At 54.2% G+C, this 25,402-nt stretch overlaps 13 protein-coding genes across 13 annotated transcripts; 8 read left to right on the top strand and 5 right to left on the bottom strand.

The window, feature by feature from the left end:
• Positions 1-130: 130 nt before the first annotated feature.
• Positions 131-572, top strand: B0H18DRAFT_1122428 (uncharacterized protein; the record flags this gene model as incomplete). The annotated part of the gene is made up of 2 exons (XM_048034510.1): positions 131-207; positions 263-572. 2 exons carry the CDS (start codon positions 131-133, stop codon positions 570-572), a joined length of 387 nt encoding a protein of 128 aa, XP_047889704.1.
• A 27-nt stretch (positions 573-599) lies between these two features.
• B0H18DRAFT_1027372 (Six-hairpin glycosidase) lies at positions 600-1,843 on the top strand (the record flags this gene model as incomplete). The annotated part of the gene is made up of 4 exons (XM_048029876.1): positions 600-643; positions 692-1,009; positions 1,067-1,203; positions 1,267-1,843. Coding segments are annotated over 4 exons (890 nt in total), but the record flags the coding sequence as incomplete, so codon positions are not given.
• Position 1,844: 1 nt separating this feature from the next.
• On the top strand, positions 1,845-4,859 carry B0H18DRAFT_1027369 (Six-hairpin glycosidase). The gene is made up of 8 exons (XM_048029875.1): positions 1,845-2,407; positions 2,456-2,830; positions 2,882-2,966; positions 3,024-3,090; positions 3,207-3,582; positions 3,699-3,959; positions 4,012-4,148; positions 4,205-4,859. Exons 1-8 carry the CDS (start codon positions 2,177-2,179, stop codon positions 4,596-4,598), a joined length of 1,926 nt encoding a protein of 641 aa, XP_047889702.1. The 5' UTR covers positions 1,845-2,176; the 3' UTR covers positions 4,599-4,859.
• A 124-nt stretch (positions 4,860-4,983) lies between these two features.
• Positions 4,984-6,032, top strand: B0H18DRAFT_631200 (phospholipid methyltransferase). The gene is made up of 5 exons (XM_048038856.1): positions 4,984-5,143; positions 5,209-5,314; positions 5,370-5,627; positions 5,688-5,762; positions 5,821-6,032. Exons 1-5 carry the CDS (start codon positions 5,041-5,043, stop codon positions 5,894-5,896), a joined length of 618 nt encoding a protein of 205 aa, XP_047889701.1. The 5' UTR covers positions 4,984-5,040; the 3' UTR covers positions 5,897-6,032.
• Positions 5,973-7,902, bottom strand: B0H18DRAFT_631197 (ABC1 family-domain-containing protein). Its single transcript, XM_048038855.1, has 9 exons — positions 7,709-7,902; positions 7,570-7,655; positions 7,243-7,512; positions 6,966-7,184; positions 6,801-6,908; positions 6,597-6,749; positions 6,344-6,534; positions 6,132-6,282; positions 5,973-6,073 (listed from the first exon to the last, which is right to left on the bottom strand). The coding sequence occupies exons 1-8, from the start codon at positions 7,800-7,802 to the stop codon at positions 6,168-6,170; spliced, it is 1,236 nt and encodes a 411-aa protein (XP_047889700.1). The 5' UTR covers positions 7,803-7,902; the 3' UTR covers positions 5,973-6,073; positions 6,132-6,167.
• Positions 7,746-8,849, bottom strand: B0H18DRAFT_631210 (uncharacterized protein). The gene is made up of 2 exons (XM_048038857.1): positions 7,960-8,849; positions 7,746-7,888 (listed from the first exon to the last, which is right to left on the bottom strand). Exons 1-2 carry the CDS (start codon positions 8,719-8,721, stop codon positions 7,844-7,846), a joined length of 807 nt encoding a protein of 268 aa, XP_047889699.1. The 5' UTR covers positions 8,722-8,849; the 3' UTR covers positions 7,746-7,843.
• Positions 8,850-9,117: 268 nt separating this feature from the next.
• B0H18DRAFT_881756 (adenylosuccinate lyase) lies at positions 9,118-11,109 on the top strand (the record flags this gene model as incomplete). Its single annotated transcript, XM_048040862.1, has 11 exons — positions 9,118-9,155; positions 9,210-9,252; positions 9,311-9,418; positions 9,475-9,593; positions 9,651-9,680; positions 9,731-9,911; positions 9,961-10,083; positions 10,134-10,307; positions 10,365-10,537; positions 10,589-10,799; positions 10,855-11,109. 11 exons carry the CDS (start codon positions 9,118-9,120, stop codon positions 11,107-11,109), a joined length of 1,455 nt encoding a protein of 484 aa, XP_047889698.1.
• B0H18DRAFT_1027339 (mitochondrial carrier domain-containing protein) lies at positions 10,942-13,108 on the bottom strand. Its single transcript, XM_048029874.1, has 13 exons — positions 12,965-13,108; positions 12,831-12,905; positions 12,776-12,780; positions 12,607-12,715; positions 12,453-12,501; positions 12,248-12,391; positions 12,082-12,192; positions 11,953-12,022; positions 11,823-11,897; positions 11,635-11,708; positions 11,448-11,548; positions 11,299-11,392; positions 10,942-11,223 (listed from the first exon to the last, which is right to left on the bottom strand). Exons 1-12 carry the CDS (start codon positions 12,984-12,986, stop codon positions 11,370-11,372), a joined length of 858 nt encoding a protein of 285 aa, XP_047889697.1. The 5' UTR covers positions 12,987-13,108; the 3' UTR covers positions 10,942-11,223; positions 11,299-11,369.
• Positions 13,109-13,195: 87 nt separating this feature from the next.
• Positions 13,196-13,858, top strand: B0H18DRAFT_1027327 (signal recognition particle, SRP9/SRP14 subunit). Its single transcript, XM_048029873.1, has 3 exons — positions 13,196-13,287; positions 13,340-13,408; positions 13,466-13,858. The coding sequence occupies exons 1-3, from the start codon at positions 13,216-13,218 to the stop codon at positions 13,691-13,693; spliced, it is 369 nt and encodes a 122-aa protein (XP_047889696.1). The 5' UTR covers positions 13,196-13,215; the 3' UTR covers positions 13,694-13,858.
• Positions 13,859-14,246: 388 nt separating this feature from the next.
• B0H18DRAFT_1027321 (uncharacterized protein) lies at positions 14,247-15,720 on the bottom strand. Its single transcript, XM_048029872.1, has 8 exons — positions 15,671-15,720; positions 15,384-15,615; positions 15,150-15,215; positions 15,044-15,103; positions 14,901-14,988; positions 14,786-14,829; positions 14,706-14,728; positions 14,247-14,562 (listed from the first exon to the last, which is right to left on the bottom strand). The coding sequence occupies exons 2-8, from the start codon at positions 15,477-15,479 to the stop codon at positions 14,388-14,390; spliced, it is 552 nt and encodes a 183-aa protein (XP_047889695.1). The 5' UTR covers positions 15,480-15,615; positions 15,671-15,720; the 3' UTR covers positions 14,247-14,387.
• A 1,174-nt stretch (positions 15,721-16,894) lies between these two features.
• B0H18DRAFT_1027318 (uncharacterized protein) lies at positions 16,895-19,065 on the bottom strand. The gene is made up of 16 exons (XM_048029871.1): positions 19,013-19,065; positions 18,657-18,952; positions 18,474-18,520; positions 18,359-18,409; positions 18,182-18,309; positions 18,107-18,143; positions 18,080-18,084; positions 17,985-18,014; positions 17,850-17,912; positions 17,740-17,799; positions 17,596-17,683; positions 17,493-17,536; positions 17,416-17,438; positions 17,344-17,364; positions 17,221-17,287; positions 16,895-17,182 (listed from the first exon to the last, which is right to left on the bottom strand). Exons 2-16 carry the CDS (start codon positions 18,683-18,685, stop codon positions 17,099-17,101), a joined length of 777 nt encoding a protein of 258 aa, XP_047889694.1. The 5' UTR covers positions 18,686-18,952; positions 19,013-19,065; the 3' UTR covers positions 16,895-17,098.
• Positions 19,066-20,859: 1,794 nt separating this feature from the next.
• On the top strand, positions 20,860-21,256 carry B0H18DRAFT_1027307 (uncharacterized protein; the record flags this gene model as incomplete). Its single annotated transcript, XM_048029870.1, has 4 exons — positions 20,860-20,909; positions 20,938-20,947; positions 20,996-21,047; positions 21,088-21,256. Coding segments are annotated over 4 exons (210 nt in total), but the record flags the coding sequence as incomplete, so codon positions are not given.
• A 246-nt stretch (positions 21,257-21,502) lies between these two features.
• On the top strand, positions 21,503-25,008 carry B0H18DRAFT_1027302 (glycogen phosphorylase). Its single transcript, XM_048029869.1, has 23 exons — positions 21,503-22,073; positions 22,125-22,208; positions 22,259-22,369; positions 22,428-22,450; positions 22,522-22,659; positions 22,716-22,753; positions 22,811-22,835; positions 22,888-22,892; positions 22,947-22,960; positions 23,019-23,123; positions 23,179-23,207; positions 23,267-23,331; positions 23,389-23,411; positions 23,461-23,570; positions 23,628-23,774; positions 23,829-23,846; positions 23,902-23,934; positions 23,985-24,075; positions 24,128-24,144; positions 24,203-24,473; positions 24,528-24,678; positions 24,731-24,789; positions 24,850-25,008. Exons 1-23 carry the CDS (start codon positions 21,563-21,565, stop codon positions 24,969-24,971), a joined length of 2,190 nt encoding a protein of 729 aa, XP_047889692.1. The 5' UTR covers positions 21,503-21,562; the 3' UTR covers positions 24,972-25,008.
• Positions 25,009-25,402: the final 394 nt, after the last annotated feature.

Below are 25,402 nucleotides of genomic sequence, written 5' to 3'. Positions count from 1 at the left end.
TTGGTAGGTCTGGTACTCGGGCGCTTATACCGTGCAGACGGCGACAATCGCAGCGGACACTGGACGCGTCGACCCTCCCTTGGGTTCACCTGGTAAGCCCAAACCTCAACATCCCCTTTGCAGAGATTGAATGCATGTAGGCTGGTATAACAACGCCACCGCTGGCATTGCCAGCCCCGTCATCATAGATGGGGCCAAACGCGGACGGTACGCACCCGCCCTCCCTCAGAAACCCATACCCCTCATCCTAGCTCATTTTTAGCGCGATCTGGCTCGGCGACATGGATATCGCCGTGCCTACCCAGTTCGTCTCCACGTACGACCTTCTCCCCGGTAGGAACTCCATCGCGACTATCTTCTCGCTCATGACCGCCGCGGGCGAGCTGCCGTACTCCGGGCCGCCGTTGAGCGAGCAGGGCAGTGATACGTACGCGGCGTGGACGCTCATTGGGACGTACAACTATTACTTGTACTCGGGCGACCTTGAGTTTATCGAGGAGCTGTGGGGAAATTACACGAAGGCTATGGAGTACCTGGCGGCGAAGGTGGACGAGACGGGTTATTGTATGTGACGGGGACTGGGGACTGGGGGAGGCTGTGGATGGGAGGATATAACTCGGAGGCGAACGCGATTTACTACCAGGTGAGTGTCGAAGCCGTCTATTCTCGAGATGTGCTGAGCGGGTGACAGGCACTCTTGAACAGCGCGCAGCTCGCGACATGGCTCAACGACACTGACCTCGCGGACGCCTACTCCGCGAATGCAACGAAGCTGAAGGCGGGGTTCAACGACGCGTTCTGGGACGACGACGTCGGAATGTACCGTGACAACAAGACGTCCACACTATACCCGCAGGACGGCAACGCGGTTGCGGTGCTGTTCAACCTCACGACCTCCGCAGACCAGGCATCCAGGATCAGTGAAGGTCTTACGCAGTATTGGAACGAGTATGGCGCGGTTTCGCCTGAGCTTCCGGATAACGTAGCGCCGTTCATTGGTGGCTTCGAGGCGAGTGACTCGTAGGATCTGGTATAGCCACAAAGGAACGTGCTGACTTTCATGAAGGTCTCCGCCCACTTCGCGTCTGGCAACGACGAGCGCGCGCTTGATCTTATCCGACTGGAATGGGGATACATGCTCAGCACCAACATCAGCGTGCACTCCACGTTCCTCGAAGGGTACACGTCCAACGGATCCCTGTAGTGAGTCCCACACCCCACGCACATCCGCACCCACAGGACTGCTGTTGACCAATACGCTGATAGCTACCGGTCCTACGATGGCTACGCATACGACCCGACCTTCATCAGCCACTCGCACGGCTGGAGCACCGGCCCCACCTCCGCACTCACGTTCTACGTCCTCGGCCTGACCGTCACCTCGCCCTTGGGTCAGACGTGGTCCGTCGCGCCGCATACATCGGGACTGCCGTCGGCCCAGGGTGGGTATAGCACTACGCTTGGCTGGTTCGGCGTTGACTGGACCTCCGCCGCGAGTGGATTCAATATTACCATCTCGACGCCAGAAGGGACCAGCGGCACCGTGAAGCTGCCGATCACTGGGACGGTCTATGTGGATGGTGTCGAGGTTGGCGAAGATAGCTCGGAAGCCTTCGAGCTGCCTGGCGGAAATCACACTGTCGTGGTGGAGAGATGAAGCCTGAAGAATGGACATAGTATGTGACTCGCTGTCGCTATTGAACGCCGTGGTACGCAGGGCATGCACAAAAATGCTGCAGTGCATCGTGATACGTTCTGCATACTTCGCAAGATGCGCAGCCTCCATGGATTTCTTGCGGGTAGCGGTCTCTTGACCGCGTCTTTGCCCGTGACCATCAGCCATCAAAACATGAAATATCCCGGAACCCACGCTGAGCAGCTGACCCCGATGAGGCTTTCCACGGCCAACAGTGCGTCAGCGGACATACACGTCCGTTACGACCACCTACAAGCACACATCTACCGTTCTTCACACTCGCGAACGTTACGGGAACTGCTGACCGGTCCTGCGCTCGAATGACCAAAAGCTAAAGGCTGGCGGGCCGTTGATTTTTGCAGCGATCCGGGCCACCGCTTCGTCTCGATGTCATGGGTTGCATGACTTATGCAGGATGACGACGGCGAGCTATAAGGCTCAGGATGACGAGAGAGGTGGGGAACTCACTGCCGGTCCACGATGGCACTGGGACGAGTGCTGGGTCTGCTGCTGTTGACGGCACCTGCTCTGGGAACGGCACCGAGCGGTCCGTGGGACACGTTCAACTTCGCGCCGCCGTCTAGGACTGTCCACGCTCGTTATGTTCGCGAGACTGGTGGCAATATCACGGGAGCGGCTAACCTGTTGTCTGAGGGTAGCGCGACTTTGAGCGGGACTGCCTCTTATGTGACACTTGATTTCGGTTACGAGGTGAGTAGTGTATCTTGAGCGACCCACAATGCCTGAATGCCCTCTTAGGTCGGGGGATGGGTGTACCTCAACTTCGACGAAGTCTCCGATGGTTCCTCTATCACGCTCTCCTTCACAGAGTCGCCGCTCTTCATCAGTCCGTTCAACTCAGACGACTCGTCCTACCCATCCGCGAACATGTCCTACGACGGCGTCCTCCACGTCTCGGCGCCCCTCGAGACTGGCATATGGACACAGCCTGCTGCCCAGCTGAGGGGAGGCTACCGTTTCCTCACCATTGCGTCTACATCGGATAGTGCGGTGTCCATATCGAATGTCTCGTGCGAGATTTCGTTTATGCCTCATGTGGAGGACATGAGGAACTACTCTGGCTACTTCTTTGCTTCAGACCCAGACTATGTCGACCAGAACTTCCTCACCAGGGTTAGTTTGCTGTCATTCGAGTTCCGAGTGGCTACTGAAAACTGGTTACAGTTGTGGTACTCTGGTGCCTACACGGTGCAGACCGGCACAGTGCCATTGGACACAGGACGACAAGTCCCGATTGTCCCGTCGCCAGGTATGCTTGCTAGTATCTTGAGTGTGTGCGATTGAAAATTAAATTGAAGGCGACTAGGTTGGGCGAACAACGCCACGCTCGGTATAGCAGGTCCCATTATCGTAGATGGTGCCAAACGAGATCGGTGAGTAATATAATAGCTCGCACGTCCACTCCGAGTCTGTACTGACTACTTGCATAGCGCCGTCTGGCCAGGTGCAACTACCCCTTGGCGGTCTGCAGTGATATTACTAACTCGAGCACAGGTGATATGGGCATCGCCGTGCCCACCCAATTCGTTTCGACCAACGACCTCCTCCCGACGCGCAACGCGCTCTCCACTATGTTCGCCGCACTCAACCCCGAGACCGGCGCGTTGCCCGAGTCGGGCCCGCCGCTCAGCCAGCAGGGCAGCGACACGTACCACGGCTGGACGCTCATCGGGACGTACAACTATTTCCTCTACTCGGGCGACTACGAGTGGCTCGAGGATACGTGGAGCAACTACACCAAGGCGGTGGCGTACTTGACGAGCAAGGTGCAGAGCAATGGGCTGCTGAACGTCACCGGGCTGAGAGATTGGGGCAGGCAGGGGCAGGGTGGGTTCAACTCGGAGGCGAATGCGATTTATTACAAGGTGAGGGGTTGCCATGAAGGTGATCTGAGAGCTGGGCAGCTTACGTGCGTTGCTGTGTAGCTCCTGACCAATAGCGTCGACCTTGCAACCAGGCTGAACGACACTGTATGGCGGAGGCGTATGCTGCGAACGCTTCGGCCCTCAAGACTACGTTCAATGACGCGTTCTGGTTGGAAGACGAGGGGATGTACCGCGACAACCTAACGTCGACGCTCTGTCCGCAGGATGCGAACTCACTTGCTATCTTCTTCAATATCACGGAGACGGCGGAACAGGTCGCATCTATTAGTGATGGACTGACGAAAAATTGGGGCATGTATGGGTCGATCGCTCCCGAACTGCCCGACACTGTCGCGCCATTCATCGGCGGCTTCGAGGTGAGACAGTCGGAACCGAGTTGGCATGTTGGAGGCTCAGTGAATTCGGCAGCTGCAAGCACATTTCATAGCAGGCAACGACGCACGGGCCATGGACCTGCTTCACCGGGAGTGGGGATACATGCTGTACACGCCCATCAGCGTGCAATCGACGCTGCTCGAAGGATACACCGGCAACGGGTCGCTCTAGTAAGCCAACATCAACTCTTCACAAAGGGTCGCATCCATATACATGTGTGCTCTAGCTACCGCTCGTACCAAGGCTACAACTACGACCCCTCATACACCAGCCACGCACACGGATGGAGCTCCGGGCCTACGTCAGCGCTGACTTTCTACGTCCTCGGCCTGCAGGTCACTTCGCCGCAAGGCCAGACGTGGTCCGTCGCTCCGCACACGTCCGGACTGCCCTGCGCCGAGGGTGGTTTCGAGACGCCGCTTGGATGGTTCGGCGTCGACTGGGCCTCGAAGGAGGGTTGGTTCAACATCACGATCGACACGCCAGAGGGGACAAGTGGGAGTGTACGACTACCGTACTCTGGCTCGACGACTCTCGATGGCGCGAAAGCTGAAGTCGACTCGTCTGGGACCCTTGAGCTGACTGGTGGGAGCCATACGGTAGCTGTGCGCGTGTCGTAGTGAACGCGCGCAAAAAAATCTGATTCTTCGTGTTCAGTTGTTCACATTTCTCTTTGTAAAGTATGGCCCAACAGAACCCTGTGCGTATTTCAGTGTCGTGGTACCCAATTGTATTTTGAAATAATCAAGACCATACCGAGGTTGTGAGGCCGTTGAGCACGTTCTATTCTTTTGGATGAACTGGTATTGTGTATTAACGATACCTAATAGTGTCGATCTAGATATTAGGGCCTAGGCCAGGCATGAATATTGAATATTGAGTATGAGTAGTCGCGTCGCGTGTGTGCTCTTCCCAATGCAAGGCGGTACCGTGACCGCGTTGTGTCAATGGGCGCCAATTCGGTCCGTACAGGCACGCGTCTCAAGCACGACCCATGTGTGGACACGTCGATCCTTGCTGCACTGACCACTTCGACACTGCAACCCGGACACTTGAGCGGTCATGGATTTCTCGTCGCTGGTAGACCTGTCGCAGCCGACGCTGTGGGCATCTGTATTCTCGATCGTATTCAACCCGACGGCATGGAACATCGTTGCCCGGAACGGTACGTAGGCTTTCGCAAAGCAATGGAGGACTTACGACCGTATGCTTACTCGCAGTACGTCGCAGAGTACAGGAACAAGACCATCACGCGGATATTCGGTGGGAACGCGCGGTACGGGTGCTACTTCCTCGCGCTGTCCATCTTCTCCGCGGGCATGCTCCGTGACTCGCTGTACGTCCACTGCCCACCTCTCCCGTGCACCCTGACGCGAACCCTTGTGATGCAGCTTTCACCGTGCACTCGAGCACCAGCCCAAGCACCCAATCCTCCCTGAGCCCCTCGACACGATCGTCCCCATTGCGCTCTTCGCACTCGGCCAGACGTTCGTGGTCACCTCGACGTGGGCACTCGGAGTGACGGGCACGTTCCTCGGCGACTACTTCGGCATCCTCATGGACCACCGCGTCGAGGGCTTCCCGTTCAATGTCCTCCGTGACCCGATGTACGTTGGGAGCACGCTGTCCTTCACCGCGGTGTCCCTCTGGTGAGTTACTTGAATTACACTCTAGGTGGCAGTGGGACATAACATCGATTATGCTGAAAGGTACGAAAGTCCTGCGGGTCTCATATTGACGGCGTATGTCTACGTCGTCTACATCATTGCACTGCGCTTCGAAGGGTGAGTACCGACAAACCCGCATGTACCATGTACAATTGAGGCCTAATGCGCGCTGCAGACCCTTCACCGACATGATCTACTCCAAGCGAGCCGCCGCGCAGAAGGACAAGGCAGAGTCCAAGAAGGAGCTCTAAGTCTGCCCATCCACGAAGATGACCAGAACGTCCTCCCCAAGCAGAGACACTACAGACGATGACCGCGACGCTTGGACACGTCCTAGACACGAAACGCGATGAAAGCGGAGGTTTCAACAATCTCTAGCCACCCCCTGGCCGCACAACGACAAAATTACACTACGCTGGCGTACGATACTTGGTACCACATTATTGCATAGGGGTACTAATACGAGGGTTTTGTCTGCAACTCAACTTGTGTTGTTCTATTTTCAAGCATGGGCGAGTTGCGTCATGGCGGTGTCTCGTCACTGAACGTGTAGTTCTCTACTGTCCGGTCCCACAACGTCTTGCAGTCGACCTCAGCGTTCAGCCGTGCAGCAAGCAAGAATGCTCCGCTCAGCTTCCTAGACGTCCAAATAAAACTCAGCGTCGACGACCGGTGATCCACAAAGGGCGTGAGCGCACCTATTGAGACTGTACGTCTCCCTCGGTGGCGGCGTGAGCCGGTGCTGGAGCATGACCGGGATCTGCTCCCTGATCTGGGCCGTGATGTCCGCCCACTGCGAACCGGGCCCGAAGGACATGGGCTGGTGCGTGCTCGCCTTGAACGGCGTGGCGAGCAGCGCCATCGACTGGACGTGCGCATCGAGCATCATCTGCAATAGTGCTCGGACATAAGTATCCCCTGTCGAAGCCATAGCAGGGAGGGAGGCCGCACCTCGTTCTCCTCGCCGGTGAGGTACCCGAGCTTGAGCGACCACGCGATGCACGCGTCGCGGTCGTCAGAGGCGGCGGCTTGCAGTAGGTGCATCCAGTTGTCCATGAACTCTTTCGAGTACTCGCGCGTCGCGCCGAAGTCGACGAGCTCAATCTACCGTGCATCGTCAGCATGGAGATCAATCGAGAAGACAGCGGAACGCACCTGGCGCGTACGCTGGTTCCACAGGAAGTTCGTCCAGTTCGGGTCCGTCTGCATGAGACGGAACGCAAAGAGCTCCTTCAAGCAGAGGTCGATAACGCCCGTCGCGATCTGCACGACACCCCACCACATCAGTTCTGCACGAAACCAACCCACTCGAACACGCACATGATTGCGGTCCTCCTGGCTCAGCGAGTTGATGATGGCGCCACCGACGCTCACACCCTCGACATGCTCCATCACCAGCACACGTTCTGTGCTCCCGTCCCACACCCACGGCACCTTGAAGCGCGCGTCGCTCCCCAGGTGGTCCGGCGCCCCAAACCGCCTCGCGAACCCTGCCTCCCGGGAGTAGTCGCACTCGTCTGCGAGCTCGGCCTTCATCACCTACACCACACCCGTCAGCACTCCATCTCGCCGGGCGATCTAACTGGCGCAAGCGAACCTGGATCGTCCTGTCGAGGAAGAGACCCTTCGGGAGGAGCCGCCCGGCCGTCAGGAGCATCTTGACGTACCCGAGGTCCGTCTCGATTGAGTTGGCGATGTTCGGGAATTGTATCTTGACGGCGACCTTCGTGGGCTTGCCGGTGGGTGAATCGTGCGCTGCGAGCACTGCGGAGTGCACTTGGCCGATGGACGCCGCTGCGAATGGGAGGCGGTCGAAGGTATCGAAGTTGTCTTGCCAGGAGGGACCTAGAGATGTGCGGAGGACTTCCTATTGTTTGAGGCAGGGTAATGAGTCGGGATATGAGGGAGAGAAGAGGTGGTCTACCTCCATTTGCCAGTCGGGCATGTAGTGTGCGCTGTCTTGTACCCGGCGGAAGATGTCTTCGATTTCAGGCGGAAGGACGTGGCTGTCTTCCATACATGAGACTCGAGAATTTCGCCGGTCAGAGAGAGGGAGGGGGTACCTTGTATGCTCATGAACTGTCCGAGCTTCAGCGCCGCACCGCGCAGCTGCGTGAGCTTCGCGACGAGCCGCTTGATGTTACCCTCGGTCAACATGAGCGAAGGCGAGTGTTTCTCATCGGAGTGAGTGGTGCGTTTCAGGAGCTCAGTAGCAGCTCCGTATCCGAGTGAGGCTGCGAGACCTGACAAGAGCACAGTCGGTTACTGACCGCATATATGCGCATTCAAGCTAGAGTGGCACGCATATACTCACCTCCGTAGTGGAAGAACCGTCCAATGCGCGAAGAGGGTACCCGGGAGGATTGCAGGTGGCGGGATGGCAGGGATGCGGGGACTGGCTGCCGGAGAGGGCACTAAGTGTTACAAACCGAAGCAAACCAAAACGAGGACATGCAGTTGCAGCTACCTCCGGGACGCCCGTAGTCGCAGGCACGTCATGGGCAGGGACCTCGGAGGTTGTGCCAATGACCGGGGACGACTCTCGGGCCATAGCTGCTTCGAGAACCTCTCGTGAGGGATCTTCTGAGGACATCATTATTACCGAATTGCTGGCTGCGATATCGTGCGTACTCGAGGTGGGGACATGAGGCACCGCATCCGTCGGTGCAAGTAGTTGGGTGACGGTTTCTGGTGTGACTTCTCCGAGGGTTGCATCCCGCACTCCCGTAGCAATGGAACCTTGTGCTGCAGGAGATGGGAAGTCGCTCGTCCCGGTAGAAGATTGCGGTGTCAAGGGGGTTCCTCCAGACAAATTGTTTGGAAAAACAGCTTCGTCTCGTAGAGCAGATGTACGGGCAAACTGCTGCTGTCCGACACTCTGAGAGTGATCTTCGTTTAGCACCTTGGTTTCTCGACCATCCTGCGGTCTTGTTCTTCTTGGCAGACTATCCCTCGGCGTTCTAGCAGAGTTTGCTGCGGATGCTAGCTGTGCAGCTCGTATTTGCGCAGCATGTGAGAGTATATCGCAGACAGAGTGTGCGACACAGATCCAGTTATAGAGAGGACCTGGGGGCATTCTCCCTACCTGTGCACACTGGCGGCACAGTAGATATTGAAAATCAGATAAAAGTGAAAGCACCTTCAGGAAGAGGCCATGAGTAGGATGTTTGCGTGGTCAAATGGCAGCAAAAGGTCAACTTGAAAGTGAGACGCTGGAACAAGTCCGAGGCCGCGAGCCGTGACGCGACGCGTTCCGTGAGCGCGTCAGTCTCACGTGCACGAATCGGGAGCGATCAATTGCTCGGAACGGAAATCTTGCGGTAGCATCGGGCGCTAACGCGATTACTTTCGAATAACTCCTCAGCTGGTCTCTGCCGTTCCGAGTCATTGCCAAAAGGCTCTCAGTCAAGGTACGGCATATGAGAATTGTATCTGCCTCTTAACGTGGAATACATTGCACCAAGTTGCCAAAATGGAGAACTTCGACACCTACCAGACCCCTCTCTCCAGGTCCGTTGGTCGTCAGTAGGCACTTGACGATCTAACGCTCATACACCGTACTAGTCGATATGCAAGCAAGGAGATGGCCCATCTGTTCTCCGCGGAGGTAAGTCATATTTTCTGGTCAAGAACAATGAAATGTCAACGCTTCACTCCTTCTCCAGAACCGTTTCCATACCTGGCGCAAGTTGTGGTTGAGCCTCGCCACAGCGGAAAAGCAGCTTGGCTTGCCTATACCCGACGAAGCCATCGAGCAGATGAAGGCTAACCTTGTCTGTAGTCGTATTCTTCAATGTGCTTGCCCTTGCGCTGACAGCACCACATGCAGCATCTGGACGCCGAACAGTTCGACATCGCTGCCAAAGAAGAAAAGAAGCGTCGTCACGACGTGATGGCCCATGTCCACACTTTCGGGCAAGTTGCACCTGCGGCGGCGGGTATCATACAGTCTGTGTCATACGCCTACGGGATAGAGCGCATTGACTCATGCAGCATCTCGTGAAGTCTGGGAGCTACCTCTTGCTATGTCACGGAGTAAGTGATCATCATCGTGTATTGAATTTGCCTCTGAGGGAATGCCTCAGCAACGCAGACTTGATCTTCATTCGTGAAGCCCTTACCCTCCTATCCCAAAAGCTCGCAGTTGTCATTGACCGGTTCTCGTCCTTTGCTGCGCAATATCGCGACCTCCCTACTCTTGGCTTCACCCACTTTCAGCCTGCGCAACTGACTACTGTCGGCAAGCGAGCAACCCTGTGGCTTCAGGTACGCTCCCCACACTTCCCCATTCAATCGCTGCTCACAGTCGTTGTAGGAACTTTTGTGGGACCTCCGGAACATCAGGCGAGCCAGGGACGACCTCGGCTTCCGTGGAGTCAAGGGCACTACCGGCACGCAAGCGAGCTTCCTCACTCTTTTCGATGGCGACCACGACAAAGTCAGGTCACCACTGCCCATCGATCCTAACGTATACTTATTCTCAAACAGGTGGAGGAGCTCGACCGCCTCGTCACGTCGCTGTCAGGCTTCAGCTACGCGTACCCCGTCACCTCCCAAACCTACTCCCGCAAGATCGACATCGACGTGCTCGCACCACTCGCCAGTTTTGGAGCGACCGCGCACAAACTCGCGACTGACCTGCGGCTCCTAGCCAACCTCAAGGTAGGGCCTCCTTCCCTACCACACTAGACACTCGCTGACACTTCGTGGCACTCCCAGGAAGTCGAGGAGCCCTTCGAGTCCACCCAGATCGGGTCCTCCGCCATGGCCTACAAGCGCAACCCCATGCGCTCCGAGCGCATCTGCAGTCTCTCTAGGCACCTCATGGTCCTCCACCAAAACGCACTCATGACCGCCAGCGTCCAATGGTTCGAGCGCACCCTCGACGACAGGTTCGTCCCTCCCTTCACGCCCACCTACTCAGAACGCTGACCGCGCGATAGTGCGAACCGCCGCATCACGCTCCCCGAGGCGTTCCTCACAGCAGACATCGTGCTCACGACACTGCAAAACGTCTCAGAGGGTCTTGTGGTATATCCCAAGGTCATCGCCCGCCGGATCTCGCAGGAGCTCCCGTTCATGGCGACGGAGAACATCATCATGGCGATCGTCAAGGTGGGCGGTGACCGCCAGGAGGCACACGAGAAGATCCGGGTACGTCCCTCCACTCCTCACCCCTGTCATGGTACTGATCAACGGCGACATGTAGGTCCTCTCACACGAAGCGGCCCACGAAGTCAAATGGGAAGGCCGCGAGAACGACCTGATCGACCGCGTGCGCGCGGACCCGTACTTCGACCCGATCAAGGGCCAGCTCGATGAGCTGCTCGACCCGAAAAGCTTCATTGGGCGCGCACCGGAGCAGGTGGACACATTCCTGAAGGAGTGGGTCGCACCGGCACTTGATGATGAGGAGCTCCGCGAGAGCGTGCAGGCGGGTGGGAAGGCGGAGCTGAATGTATGAACGTGGCGCATAGGAGGGAAAGACGAAAGTGATGTAGATGTATGGAATAGATGTCAAGCAAATCCTCCAAACAAATCGTGCTGTGGCACGCCCTTCGTGTTGCTTTCGAACACACTGTTGAGATATAAAATGAATCAGCGGAGAATTACAGCACTCTATACCACGCAGGTATCGTAGCAGCACATCTACATGGTATGGAAGTATGCAAGTAGGAGCCGGACGGCCCGATGAGTTCGTATTGCGTCTTGTCACTGTCGTACTCAGATGTACGGCGGGCCAAGCACTGTCGGATTCGTGAGTGTGTTACTCAATAAGTACCAAATCAATCGACGACTTACTCTGTCGGAATAATCCTAGCGTTACCTCGACCACGAGCAGGAGGACACCACCGCCTGGCGCCAACCGAAGCACCTTCGGGACGAAACCTTGTACAGCGCCGCTGGTCCCTCTTCTCGCATGATGGTCACAAGGCTACGTGTCGATCAGGACAACAATGCATGTCACAGAGTCGACGTGAGCACGCACGCAGGGTATGTCCAGTTATACTTGGGGGCCACGCCAGGGACCCGAGTCGCGCCTTGGATACGAGATTTGACAACCTGATGAATGATTGAGCGAGGGGGATGTTTATTGATTCAAACCATGCTCACATCGAAGCTAGACAGCAGCAACATTAGCACCCATATATTCGATCACGCAAGTAGTCTGCTCACGGAGTGTTTATTGCGGTCCGACAAACCACCAACAGAGCCCGCAATCAGGTCGCTCATGAGATGAGCCTTAGGGCTCTTAAGTAGAGGGTGTGAGGATGGCATGCGACCTCTATAGGTAGAGCGCACTCACTTCTGGCTTAGGGAGCAATGCGCGTACTTGGAAAATGCATCCAAAATAGCCGCCGTTCCACCACAAATGCCTGGAAACATAACACGGTTGCTACTCTCCGGTGAAGTCGGTCCTGATCTCGCAACTCACCTCCAGAACGTCGCCTCCATGCCCGAGTACATCCCCAGCACACCTTCCTTTTGGATGACCTTTCTCACGACGTCCATCGGACCCGAGTACGTGCTAAGTTTGTCTTGAAGCCTACATCTTCGATGAGCACGATGCCAAAACAGGATCCGCGACAATACAAGCGCACTTGATTTTGACGAGTTCGAACGGGACGACGACGAAACTCTCCGTCGCACCTGCGGTGCAGCCAGTGAGGATAGACAACGATTGGTTCATCTTCGCCTCGCCCGTGAGCTTGAGGTACGTCTTGCCCCAGAAACCATTTGCAGCGCTAGAGAAGTAAAGCAAGATGAGCGTGGGTGGGCTATGACGTAGGGCGAAAGTCTACTTACAACTTCGTCGCACGCTTTGGTGCCTCGAGCAACAAAGGGGGAACGAGACCTTGAAACGTAGAGTGAGGCACTGGCAGGTGAGACTCCAGGTATAGCTCGTACCTCTGTAAAGTTTCCCAAATCTGTGGAGAATATACTATGTGAGAGAATGCACTTCGTGTGATCAGTATTGCTGCGCACCCTTCTTCCCGAATAATGGCACGGAAGCTACCGACGAGACCATGTTGCGACTTGCCCGTCTCCAGTTGCATACGCGTTTTCACCTAGTTCTCGGGGTTGCGAGCTCATGAAGTGGATCTGCTACCCAAGCGCGAGTAACTCACGACATCTGCGGAGTATGAGTTGATTGTTGACCACGATTACATGCCTGAGACTCACCGAGAGGGTAAAAAGTGAGGATTTCTGAGATACCAGCAATAGCTCCTGCCGTGAAGTTGGCGACGAAGGGGAGGGCTGCGATACGCCTTGAGCAACTCCGCCGAGACATAACTGCGCAAGCTACCGGTACGCACGTTTCTTCTGTGGAGCAGCCATCCTTTTCGTGCAGAATGTTGACGACTTTTCCTCGCGAGCTCTGGATGGTTGCTGGTAAGAAGGTAATAAATACAGGACTGTCCCTACGCTTCGCGGGCGGTTTGTGGACGACTCCAGTGGTGTGCTCCGGCGCTTCGATTAATGCGGGGTTAGCGCGGGGTATCATGTGACTAGCGTGTTACTTTGGCGCCCACACCTTGAGTTTGCACGCCCGCGCCTCCATGCTGCCATGGTCTACATCTCGTCCTGGCAGGAGTATCAGGAGGCGGCGGAGGCCCTCTATGAGAAATCTCCAAACACTGTGAGTAGTTGTGGCTTAGTAGCTGTCTACGTGACCGACTGTAGGACTGCAGGCACGATATTGCGTGAAATGGAGGGCGGCAGACGGGAAACTAGTGCTGAAGATTACGGACAACACGACAGTGAGTAACACATCGATCTGTGTGGACTGCAGGCTCATCAGCTCCATGTGCGCTCAGTGTCTCAAATTCAAGACGACTTCTTCCGTCTTTCTCAACCGATTTGAGGCCCTCAACCTCTCGCTAATGCAGAAGATGACGAATCGACAAGCGAAGCCAAAGCCGGGGCCTCCGCAGCTCGACATACAGCATACTGCTGAGCAGGACCGAGCTGCAACGCCGGTACAGGGGGCCTCTGGTATTTCCTCTGGAGGGGTCAAGAAGAAGAAGCCAAAAAAGAAGAAGTAGGGTCCGTCGGCCTCTTGCCCCCACGACTGCATGTTGTAATCCGCCCGCACAAATTCCACCGCTGTCGTCCTTACATACCGATCTTGACCGTAGAGCCATGTATCAGTTAGTGTACGTATTCGATCTCTATGTTCACTCGATGGCGTTGCCGTTGAGGAATCACGATCAGTGCTCGGAACGGTCTGCTGAAAGGGCACAGCTCACTCCAGACCCGATCATTTGACGATATGTGGTGGTTTTCAATCCTCCCTAGGCGAACCTGAAATTCCTGCCTCATTGCCGGACAATCTTGCTTCTAATACTTATGCTACGTGGACTCTAGTGGACGGGGTATAGGGAGTTGCGCACGCGAGTGGGTCTTCTCAAAGCAGGAGGAAGAACTGAGTATATTGTAGGCCGCTCAATACTCCGAAGTCATCTACCTAGCCTTGAGACACGCTGAGTCCCTTTCTACAACTGTGCGCTCATGTCTCTCCGGTGTTATGCAAAGGAGATTACGGCTTGTTCAAGTACATGGATATCGATGTTGGTCTTGTTTGATCTTTTCACTTGAGCCGCAGAACAGTATATGCATCGACAAATTCAGACAAAGCACTTGGAGTTACTACACGTTGTATAGCTGATATGTTGCCCTTGCGTCCATGAAGCCTACAAGAACAAGCCCTTTATTACGTCGCTGTCGGCTCACTGGCCTTCAATCCGATGCCATAGTCCCAGCCAATGTCGGGACCTTGTAATTTAGGGAGGACATCTCGATATCTCGCGTAGGGGTCGACGTGTGCGCGGACGTCATGGAGGTCAATATATGGTCGTTGTGATTAACCGTCGACGCAGGCCGGACAAGTATGCGCGGCTTAGGAGGTGAGCGACTAGGCTGATGGCATAGCTGCGGCTTGCCGATTAGAGTGGCTTCGGGTTGGAGAACATGTCGACTTACAGCTTAGCACCGTTGTACATCCTATTCAACATGATCAGCGACGACATGAGACAGGGACTGGATCGTGTTACTCACGCTGGCATATAGTACGATTGGTTCTGACATTGTAATAGTCGGCGGGTAGTACCACGGTGTCAGTAGGTTATTTGACTCACCGGAAACGCCAGAGCCAATATCACTCCAATGATCGAGTTGCCTGCTGCATATCCACGAAGTCGAATATGATTAAGATAAGAGGAGAAGGTACAGTGAATAAATAGGAGAACCCACCAGTCAGAGCTCCCGTCTCTAAGGTAAAACGGATGAGCTTGTTGATAATGCGATTTGAATGGGCGAATGATGTTCTCATCTTCAACATCTACGAGAAAAAATTACTCGGATGCTCGCACTACAGGATTAGACCCGTCACGAACCAGCAGAGTCATTGCGATAGCAATGATCACGTCGACCAAAACTGTTCCGCCAATCCAGATCTGCAAAGAAGGTCATGAAGGCCGTCGAGGTGCGACATGCAAAAACGCACAACATGATAGCACGCCCCGAGGTTGACGCCAGAACGTCTCCAACTGAGGGCGTGTGCACCAACTATATTCAGTCGTTGAGCGTGAAGGCATGTCGGATGCATCAAAGGGGCCTCGCACTTTTGCACTCGTTGCAAATCCGAAGCTGGATTGGATAACACACAGCTGGCATGAGACAGAGTATTCGCCATTAATATCGAGACAACCGGCGAGGACCATCATTCGTACTCACCACAACAATGATGCCTGTGAGGATGCTCCTTTTTGAGAGTGTGTAGATGCGCCACGCAAAGAAACATTGCACGATGCTCGAGACTAGAGAGGCCATGATCGGCAATGCGACCGTGTCCGCGTCGGAGGTATAGTACTCGCCCACACCCTTGCTCGCTCCGAACACGAATGTGACGAAAGCATCCTCGGTGACGAGCCCCCAGTCGACCCATTCGAGGATGAAGACAAGTAGACTATCGTGAGGATGAGGCCACGACGATCCTACGAAACATATTCTGGCGCGCTCACCAAGGCATTTAAACCGTAGAGGATCTTGAGGAAAATTGAGGTAATAAAAGTCTGACAAAAATAGTACGAACCAATGAGCTGATGAAGATTGTCTCCTTTCAATCAGGAAAACCTACAAACTTGAACGGTCAGCACGCCCTGCAGCGCCCAGTGCAGCAGGTAGCTAAGCAACTGGATGCACATTGTTAGCTATCTATGCCTACGTTTTGAAAATTACACCGACCGCAGGGAAGGCTCTAAGAAGGACATGGTTGATATCAGCCGGTTAGGTCCAATCGCCATAGATATTAAAACTCACCGCTCGTCAAAACTCATTGAGCTTGAACCCATGCTTATCGACGTGTCGGATGCATAGAGGGGTTTGTGGGACGTCCTACTGGGCTGGTAGTTCTATGGCTGTATTAATAGGGCGCAGCATGGCATGCATCTATCAAATCACTGTGACAGTAAGCTATACAGCGCGTACCGCGCACCACTGCGATCTGCATAATTATAGACCCCCAGGGGTGCCATACTGACAGACCTTGAAACCGACACTGAGGCTTCGCTTGAGCTCAAGCGCTAATATGGGCCTCTGTCACGGACATTGGCCGCACAGCATTTCGGACATGGGGTATTGGAGCACCGATGTGCGTGCACGCACAGATTTATTGGAAGGAGTACCGTTCCTACGAACCCAAATAGTAGTACTTACGTGAAAGGGGATTTCCTTCAGCATGCTGTGTAAGGCGCCAGTGGGGCCTGTAGGTGCCATGACCCAGACACCTTTCCTGATCTAAGGGTGTCTAATGTCATGCAAATAGCTAGAAAGGAGTCCTTTCTACCATCTACATACCTTGCCTATAGCTATCTGATCGTGATGCAAGCACTGTATGCTGTGTCTTTGAAGTCGTAGTAGTAAATCCCAAACAGAACCTCCGAACTCATGCCAGCAAGTCTGCGCGTGATTGACAAACACAGTAGGACGTTAGCGTGAGTTCTGCCAGTGAAAGCACGAGATCACATTGCCGTGTCGTGCGCAACCCTATAACCTGGTGTGGAAGCCCCAAATGCAATGAGAACGCTTCACTAACAATCTTTGCGGAGGAATAAAGACTCGTACCGCAACTTTAGCTCCTCCGGATCTCCACTGGGTCACGTAATGCGCGGAGGGGTGTCAGAAAAAAAACAGTAAAACGCTCTCGGTGTCTACTCGCTACCGTCGTCGCTGTATGGTCGAGCTCCTGGAGATGCACCTGCACTGGGGAGGTCGACACGACTGATAATTAGTCTTGGGACGTGTAGTAACGACTGGTACTGAATATCGCCAGACATCGTTGAGACATCATGTCGGTCAGACAGACACGCGAGGATACAAAGCACAACCAAACCAGAAGCCCGCACTCCTAAGAGAACGTGCACCCATATGTCCATGCCGCAGAACCGAGATCATGTCATGAAGGTCTCCGTAGCTGCAGGCTTGACCGTCTTGACTTGCTCTGGAGATGGCTCGACGTCTTGCGTTGCTGTTCCCTGCGCGGCGAAATCCAGGGGATTGATATATCATCCACGTCGAGGCTCGGTATCCGACGAAGATGAATGCGATTGAGAAGGTGAGCGAGGAGCGTGATGGCGTATCTGCCCAGTGCCAACTAAGTCCAAGACGCATGTGTGAAATCAAGGATGATACCCACAATTTGGATTGGTTGTATACGCTGAGTCGGGGTCATTAATTGAGTTCACTCGGCAACAATAGTATCACTCACGCTGGAATATAGTACGTTCCTTTCTAGAAAGGCGCCATTTAGATAAGGAGCCGACTACCTCGTCTACGTCGACTTACAGGGAATGTCAGAGCTAGTATTCCCCCCAAGATCGCGACGCTCGCTACACGGGTTGTGTAAGTTAGCGATCTCTAATGAGCAATCAGGGAAGAAGTCACGTACCTGTCAAGGCTCCTGTCTCTATAGTCAGGAGAACGATCCTGTTGATCATCACAGTCGTCCTTCTCAACACCATCTTCTGCCTGAGTAGCTGTTGTCGAGGAAGGATGATCAGTAATGTAATATACCAAGTTCAACTGCACGCACCAAAATGGTCATCGAAAGGGCAGTGATGACATCGACCAACAGGGTAGTCGCTCCGAGGAGCTGCAGTTCTGGTAGGTGAGAATGCATAGCTCGTTGCTGGAAGACCTTACGATTATGGTGATTACGCCAGATTTTGTTGAGAGCACCCCATCAATCGTATGTGCTTCTCTCAGCTGAGGGGGCGAACGAGTGAATGTAAGATCAGCTGTTGAAACAGAGTGGAGGATGTACCTTTACCCCATGACGATCCCGCTCATGATCTGTATAACACAGAGCTGGTCGTATATCAGACGTCCCGTTAGAATGTTGCTTATGGAGATCATAAAAGCGTGGTACTGACGAGGACTATGTGCCAGCTAGGATCCACATCTCGAGAGCACGTAGATGCGCCATGCAAAAAAGCACTGCACCACGGTAAGCCGAGCGGACCCAAGATGGGCACGACAAACCATTGATTGCCGATGGCGTAATACTTGTCGACACCTTTGTTTGCGTTGTGAACGAACGTGACGAAGGCGTCCGCCGTAATGAGTCCGAAGGTGATCCATTCGAAAATGAATATCCCATATACTGTTGATACTATAATTGGAGGTACGGTGAGATAGAGATTATTGCGCACCGATGAGTTTCAGCCGTAGGGGATCTTTAGGGAAGTTGGTATGATAGAAAACTATATGAGAATGCGTGGTGAGCTCAATCAATGTCATAGAGGTTACTACGGTAGCCTGACTCACAGACTTGCACCGCAAGCACGCCCTGCAACGCCCAATGAAGTAGGTAGCTGAGAAGCTAGTAGTCATGTCAGCGACCAGTAAGTCCATTTACAGGCACGGAGGGCAACCAATAAACGAACATCTGGTGCAGCACTGAGAAACCGGATGAATATCGAGGTGAGGCACCAGGGAATGACAGCTCACAGTTCTTCAATGGACGTAGAGTTGGCCATCTTCACGGTCGGGGAACAAAGTGCGTAGGTGCATCGCTTGCGCCCCCGCGTATTTCATGTCGATCAGCAGCGCAGAGCTGTGAACTTTCAACGGCATTCCGCTCGATTCTTGATGCGGAATGAATCATTAGCCTCCGCGTAGCTACTGGGTCGCATTCACTGCCATCGCCAGAGAGCAGCGCTGCAGCAGCCTTCATCGGCCGAGCGTGTACTCCTATGCTGCCGGGGGCAACCGCCACTTTGCCGAATGAACTGGTGTGTTGCGCACTGGCACTTGGTGAGCCTGGTGACCGGGCGAGCAAACGACAGGGAGACTCACTCGCTCACCTTGATTCTGCATGCCGGCACGATCAAGCGCTAGAACGCAATGTACAGTAGCTTCCTAAAGGATATACATGAGCGCCGCAAGATTCCTGTGAGTCGCTGCCACCTTATAGGCACTATCGGCGACCTCCTGCGTGGAATTCGAATCGTGTTACAGATGACCAATGGTGAACCCTAAGTACAATTACTAACTTACTCGAAGCATATCCAGGGCCTGGCGCCAAGATTGAGTGAGGGTACTAATTGCCCTCATGAGCTCAGTGTTACGTTGTCGATGCAAGGGAAACGTACTTGCAAAGCAGAAGCACCCATCACATCACGGCCGATGCACTTGCTTCGAGGTCATGGGTGCACTGGCGTAGACTTTGTTGAACTAGCGAGGTATGCCCGCCGGTATGGCATGCACTTGATTCTGAGTGGGCTCGCGAACTGGATCAGTGACCAAACAGCGGCCGTAAGTAAGTCCGGCGACACTTCGACGCCTTCAACGTCTTCGTGCATTGAATTTCCAAGCGGTACTGTCATTTTCAAAACTTGCAGGCACACCAAACGTATGCGACAGCCCTCCCCCACTCAAGGAGGTCGCATTGAGAGTCTGCCTACGGAGACTACATAGACCAGACGACTGCTGAGGTGACGACCGTTCAACCGTAGTATGGTTCCAGGATGTTCCATGAACTCAGGTGCTATGTTTCGTTTGAGTCGCAACACATTGGTCCCGCAATCAGAATGAGTAGGAGCCCTAGTCATACTCTTGTCAATCCACGCAGTTCAGTTCAAGAACAACATTACGAGCGTACCTCGTTATACCCATTCAGTTAAGACCTGTCGAGTCCTCCGGATCACCGAAAGAGGGTACACGGCATGACACATACAATGATACATACGTACTTATGGCCTTGGTATAGTCTGTCGGCTCCATCACCAGAACCTGAAGCATATGTGACCGGCGTCGAGGCTCAGGCCGTCAGACTGAGGATTCATATGTGCTTCGTATACCCAATTGCAGCAGCCGAGTCCTGTGAGCCTGCGCAACTCAATATGAGCGTTATGAGGGGCTCACCCTTCGAATTCGGCGTAAAAAGACATAGATTTGATATCGAGTGAGTTGCTGCTGGCCTAGCCTGGGTATAAGAAGTGGGACCGGACGAGACCAACCACAGAAGTCGAGACTCAGACTCAGACTGCCACCGCGCGGGCGCACGCTTCGGTCTCGACTCTTTCCTACACCACGACCTCGCCCTGCCGCTCAACGTCCTGTAAGCTCCTTCTGAGCAATTCGAGCGATTGATTCCCCCTGAAGGCCCCTTGCGACTGCGATGATTCCGACTGTAAGGTGCCAGCACCCGCCGGCAGCTTTCAATACAAAATCAGCACGGGGCTCGTCTCGTGCAACTTCCCTCACCTCTCAAATGCCGACGACCGACCCAGCTGATGTCTCTTGACGGTGGACCTGCTCGGTGACGCGCGAGGATGGAGCTGGATGGGGCAGCAGACATCGAGACTGCTGTCGGGCAAGTTCCAGAAAGGGAGGGCTCGTGTCTCCGATTCGCAGGCACTCCGGCCTTGCATCCGTAGGCCCAGGGGCCAGGTCTGTCCATCATTCAAATTACATTTCAGTATAAAATGCTGCGATGTTCGTCTGACCCTCTACGCCCGCTCACCCCTGGACCTGAGGCCTGAGCGGTCTCGTCTGCTCTGAGTCTCTGCAGCCGCAACCATGACCTCCACGATCGACCCGAAGGCCATCGGCAAGCCCGCCCCCAGGCGCAGGCATGTCAGGTCCTTGACAGGTGAGCGGCCGTGCTGAGTGTCCGAGAATATAACTGGTGGGATGGGCCGGAGTAGCAGGTCTCTCGGTCTCCTGCGGCGACATGCTTAGGCGAAAGGGGGGATCTATGTAATCTGCACGGACAGACGAGACGCAGGCTTAACGCAGTCTCTAACCGTGACTTCGGATATATGCATGTCTGACATGAATCCGAGTCCATAATGTTCTTGTCTTGCGCGCGAACGACGACAGGCAGCTCGGGCCGGGGTAACGAGCTGAGCTTCACAGCATGCAAGCGCACTCCCAGTCGAGCTCTCTGAACCTCTATGGTCGCTCCTACTCGCATATATGCGGCTGTTGACGTCTCCTTTACTCGCTGATAGGATATACGCCGGAGACCGATGAATCGGGCAAGGAGAAATGGCCGAGGGGCGACGAGAAAGCATGGAAGGGGAGTATGCGTGGGCTCGATAATGGTGGGTGCAGGCAGAGTATTGTCTGGTCTTCAGTCGCACTGAGCTCGAGGTCAGACGTGCCGTCGATTGCGAAGTCAGTGGTGAACCACGTCCAGACGTCGCTCGCGCGCCAGGCTTACAACCTGGATAACCTCGGGGCGTACCAATCTGCCGCATTGTCCGTGCGGGACAACCTGATTGTGAGTTCACCGTGGTACTACTTCCTACAATTACCTGACCTTCCCGCAGTTGAATTGGAACGACACCCAACTGCACTACACGCGCAAGGAACCGAAGCGCGCGTACTACCTCTCGCTCGAGTTCCTGATGGGCCGCACGCTGGACAACGCGCTCCTGAACCTCGGTTTGAAGGAGTCCTACAACGAGGCGATCGACAAGCTCGGGTTCAACCTCGAGGACCTGCTCGAGCAAGAGCGCGACGCTGGGCTCGGTAACGGCGGCCTCGGGCGGCTCGCAGCATGCTACCTCGATTCGAGCGCGAGCCAGGAGCTGCCGGTGTGGGGCTACGGCCTGCGCTACAAGTACGGCATCTTCCAGCAGCTCATCTCGCCCGAGGGCGCACAACTTGAGGCGCCCGACCCATGGCTCGAGCACGACAACCCGTGGGAGCTCCCTCGCCTCGACGTCGTGTACGATGTGCGCTTCTATGGCCATGCAGAGAAGCTGGACAACATGAAGGCAGTCTGGAGCGGCGGCCAGGAGGTGCTGGCGATGGCGTATGACACGATGATCCCTGGGTACGAGACGAAGTGTACGAACAACCTCAGGCTTTGGGAGAGCAAGCCAAAGCGAGGCTTCGACTTGAACAGCTTCAATGGTGCACAATACGTGGTCTCTTCTTTTCTCCTCTGACGGCTTTGGTGAACAGCTGGTGACTACGAGCGCGCGGTTGAGTCCTCCAACAGCGCAGCAGCGATCACGGCTGTCCTCTATCCCAATGACCATACGACTTGTATGTGTGCGAACTCTATAATGACTGCCCCCGCTGACGCTTCTGGGTAGTCGGAAAGGAGCTGCGCCTCAAGCAGCAATACTTCTGGACGGCCGCCAGCTTGGCTGATATCATGCGTCGCTTCAAGAACATGGACAAGCCGATCACTGAACTACCTGACTGTGAGACATTCCATCAACGACGGGCCCTCCCTAGCTCACCCGGTACCTTACACTGCAGATGTTGCCATTCAACTGAACGACGTATGTTTGCCACATCTGACTCAACCAAAATTGCTCCGAGAGAAGGGACCTTGAGCTGACTATATCTATAGACTCATCCCACGCTCGCCGTTCCCGAGCTTATGCGCATCCTCGTCGACGAAGAGGACGTCCCTTGGGACCTGGCCTGGCAAATCACCACGAACGTATTCTTCTTCACGAATCACACTGTGCTGCCGGAAGCGCTGGAGGTGGGAGAAAGTACTCTTACAATGTTTTCAGGGTCCTGATGATTGTGGTCGCGCAGAAATGGGCCGTCCCGTTGATGTCTCACTTGTTGCCTCGGTATGTCGGTGTGTGACGTACAAGTTATATACAGGCTAAATGACCGTTCGTTGCAAGCCATATGCAAATTATCTTCGATATCGTAAGTCTCCCTGCATTTCGTTTTATTGTTTTATCTGAATTGAACGCTGCAGAACATGTGAGGAGTTTGGATGGTTCGATGATATTGTGCTAACTCTGATGCCCTTCTCAGGATATTCTTGCAAGGTGTGCATCATGGTCCTAGTCTGACGCTCACGTATCGCTCACGCTGCACATGATCTAGCGGTCGAAAAGAAGTTCCCAGGAGACCGTGACAGGCTGGCAAGGATGTCCCTCATCGAAGAGGGCTACCCTCAACAAGTGCGCATGGCGAACCTCGCTTGCATCGGTGAGCACTATCACCCTCTCATGCCCGGTAACGTACATGCTGACCCAGGCTATAGGAAGCCGAAAAGTGAATGGTGTCGCGGAGGTAGGGCACAGACGTCCAGGAACGACTGAGTATGCACTGACAGCACCTTGGCCATATAGCTTCACTCGGAGTTGGTCAAGACGACCATCATGAAGGATTTCGTAGACTTCTTCGGCGTCAGCAAGTGGGTTCTTCAATGTGTCACTTGTCTTACACGCTCATGTCAAACAATCTCGTGTAGGTTCTCCAACGTAACGAACGGCAGTGAGTACATGCAGCTCAAGCATACGCGGCTGGTGCTGAGATCCGTTAGTCACTCCGCGACGATGGCTCGACCAGTGCAACCCCGGCCTTAGCCAGTTGATCAGCGACACTTTGAAGATGCCCAAGGCCGAGTTCCTCAAAGACCTGTTCAAGCTCGAGGCACGGGTCATAGTCCTCCTATTGTAACATCGCATGCTGATGTTGGAGAGTTTCTAGGGTCTCCTGAAGCATGTAGACGACCCGACTTTCCACAAGAAGTGGGCAGTGATCAAGCAGAGCAACAAGGAGCGCCTTGCGCGATACGTGGAATCAACGCTGGGCCTCAAGATCAATACGCACGCTATGTTTGATGTGCAAATCAAGGTACGTTTGATGATCATGTTCATTCGTGTTGTCAGTGCTGAATTTGCACCACAGCGGTTGCACGAGTACAAGGTGACTTGTTTAATATATTGAGGAAGTCACTGTTGTCTAACGGGCACAACTACAGCGCCAAACGCTAAACATCATGGGTGTCATCCATGTAAGTTCTTGTCTACATGTTACCCAGACGTTTGCTCAAGCATACTGCAGAGATACCTAACCCTGAAGGACATGACGCCTGCCGAGCGCAAGAAAGCTAATCCGAAGGTCGTTTTCTTTGCTGGCAAAGCGGCACCTGGCTGTACGTCCAACTCGTCGTTGTGGTTGGATGCAGAACTAACTGGCCCTCTCAGACTATGTTGCTAAGCTGGTGAGCACCACGAGAGTGACAGTCCGTAAGACGACAAAGCTGATCACATACGGCTCAGACCATCCGTCTCATCGTCAATGTCGCACGTATCATCAACGCCGATCCGGACACGAAAGACCTGCTCCAGCTCTACTTCCTCCCTGACTACTCCGTGTCGCTTGCTGAGGTGCTGATCCCCGCATCGGACATCAGCCAGCACATCTCGACGGCTGGCACAGAAGCGTCTGGAACGTCGAACATGAAGTTCTGTCTCAACGGTGGTCTCCTTGTCGGGACTGTCGATGGTGCGAACATCGAGATTGCAGAGGAAGTCGGCGAGAACAATGTCTGTGAGTATCACAATTTCACATCATCTTTGAATGTCATTCACGCCTCAGTACCAGTCTTCTTCGGGCACCTGACGCCCGCTGTCGAGGATCTGCGCTATCAGCACATGTACCACTCAGTTCCTGTCGAGCAGAAATGCCCTGCCTTGGCTAGAGTCCTGAACGAGGTCTCTGCTGGGAGATTCGGTGACGGCGGTGTATACGAGCCGTATGTCTACCTACCTGAGCGATCATCGTCGTTGATTCTAAATGCGTTCAAGACTCCTCAATACCATTCGTCAAAACGACTACTACCTGCTGACGGAAGACTTTGATTCTTGTGCGTGCAGACATGCCACCTTGTGTTTTGAAGATGACAATACTCATTATGATTCTCCAGACATCGAGGCTTTAAGGCTTGTTGACCAGGCTTACCAGGACCGCACCGAGTGGATCAAGAAGAGCATCCGGACGACTGCGAAGGCTAGTATCCACAAATCCCTTCGTATATCGCGGTATTGACAGCGACACTCCACAGATGGGCAAATTCAGCTCAGACCGTGCAATCATCGACTATGCTCAGGAGTACTGGAACATCGAGGCCACGAAGCCGGAGTAGATGTCTTGCCCAGTATATAAGCTCATCAAACGTCGTCGCGCAGTGTACATCAAATGACGGACTATACTGTATCAAAGTAGTAGAAAGTCCATGCATGCGCCGAAGCTGTAGTAATAGGCTGGATGTAAATGTATTGATTCCGCATCCGAATGACGGAGATAGGAAATAAGAGAAGTGAATTATCGACGCAGCATAGCAGCATAATGGTGGCGACAGCAAGAATAGGCCGGGATGGATGGGTATCTTCAGCGGATAACCTGGAATCAATAAGACTAACTCCCTCACTACACCTCTCCACCATTGTAGATCTTCCTCTCAACATAACGCAAACCCA

The sequence above is a fragment of the Fomitopsis serialis genome, assembly GCF_022376445.1.
Source record: "Fomitopsis serialis strain Sig1Antser10 chromosome Unknown B0H18scaffold_76, whole genome shotgun sequence".
Taxonomy (NCBI): Eukaryota; Fungi; Basidiomycota; class Agaricomycetes; order Polyporales; family Fomitopsidaceae; genus Fomitopsis; species Fomitopsis serialis.
The sequence above is the reverse complement of the archived record's forward strand: the minus strand, read 5'-3'. Positions and strand labels throughout refer to the sequence as shown.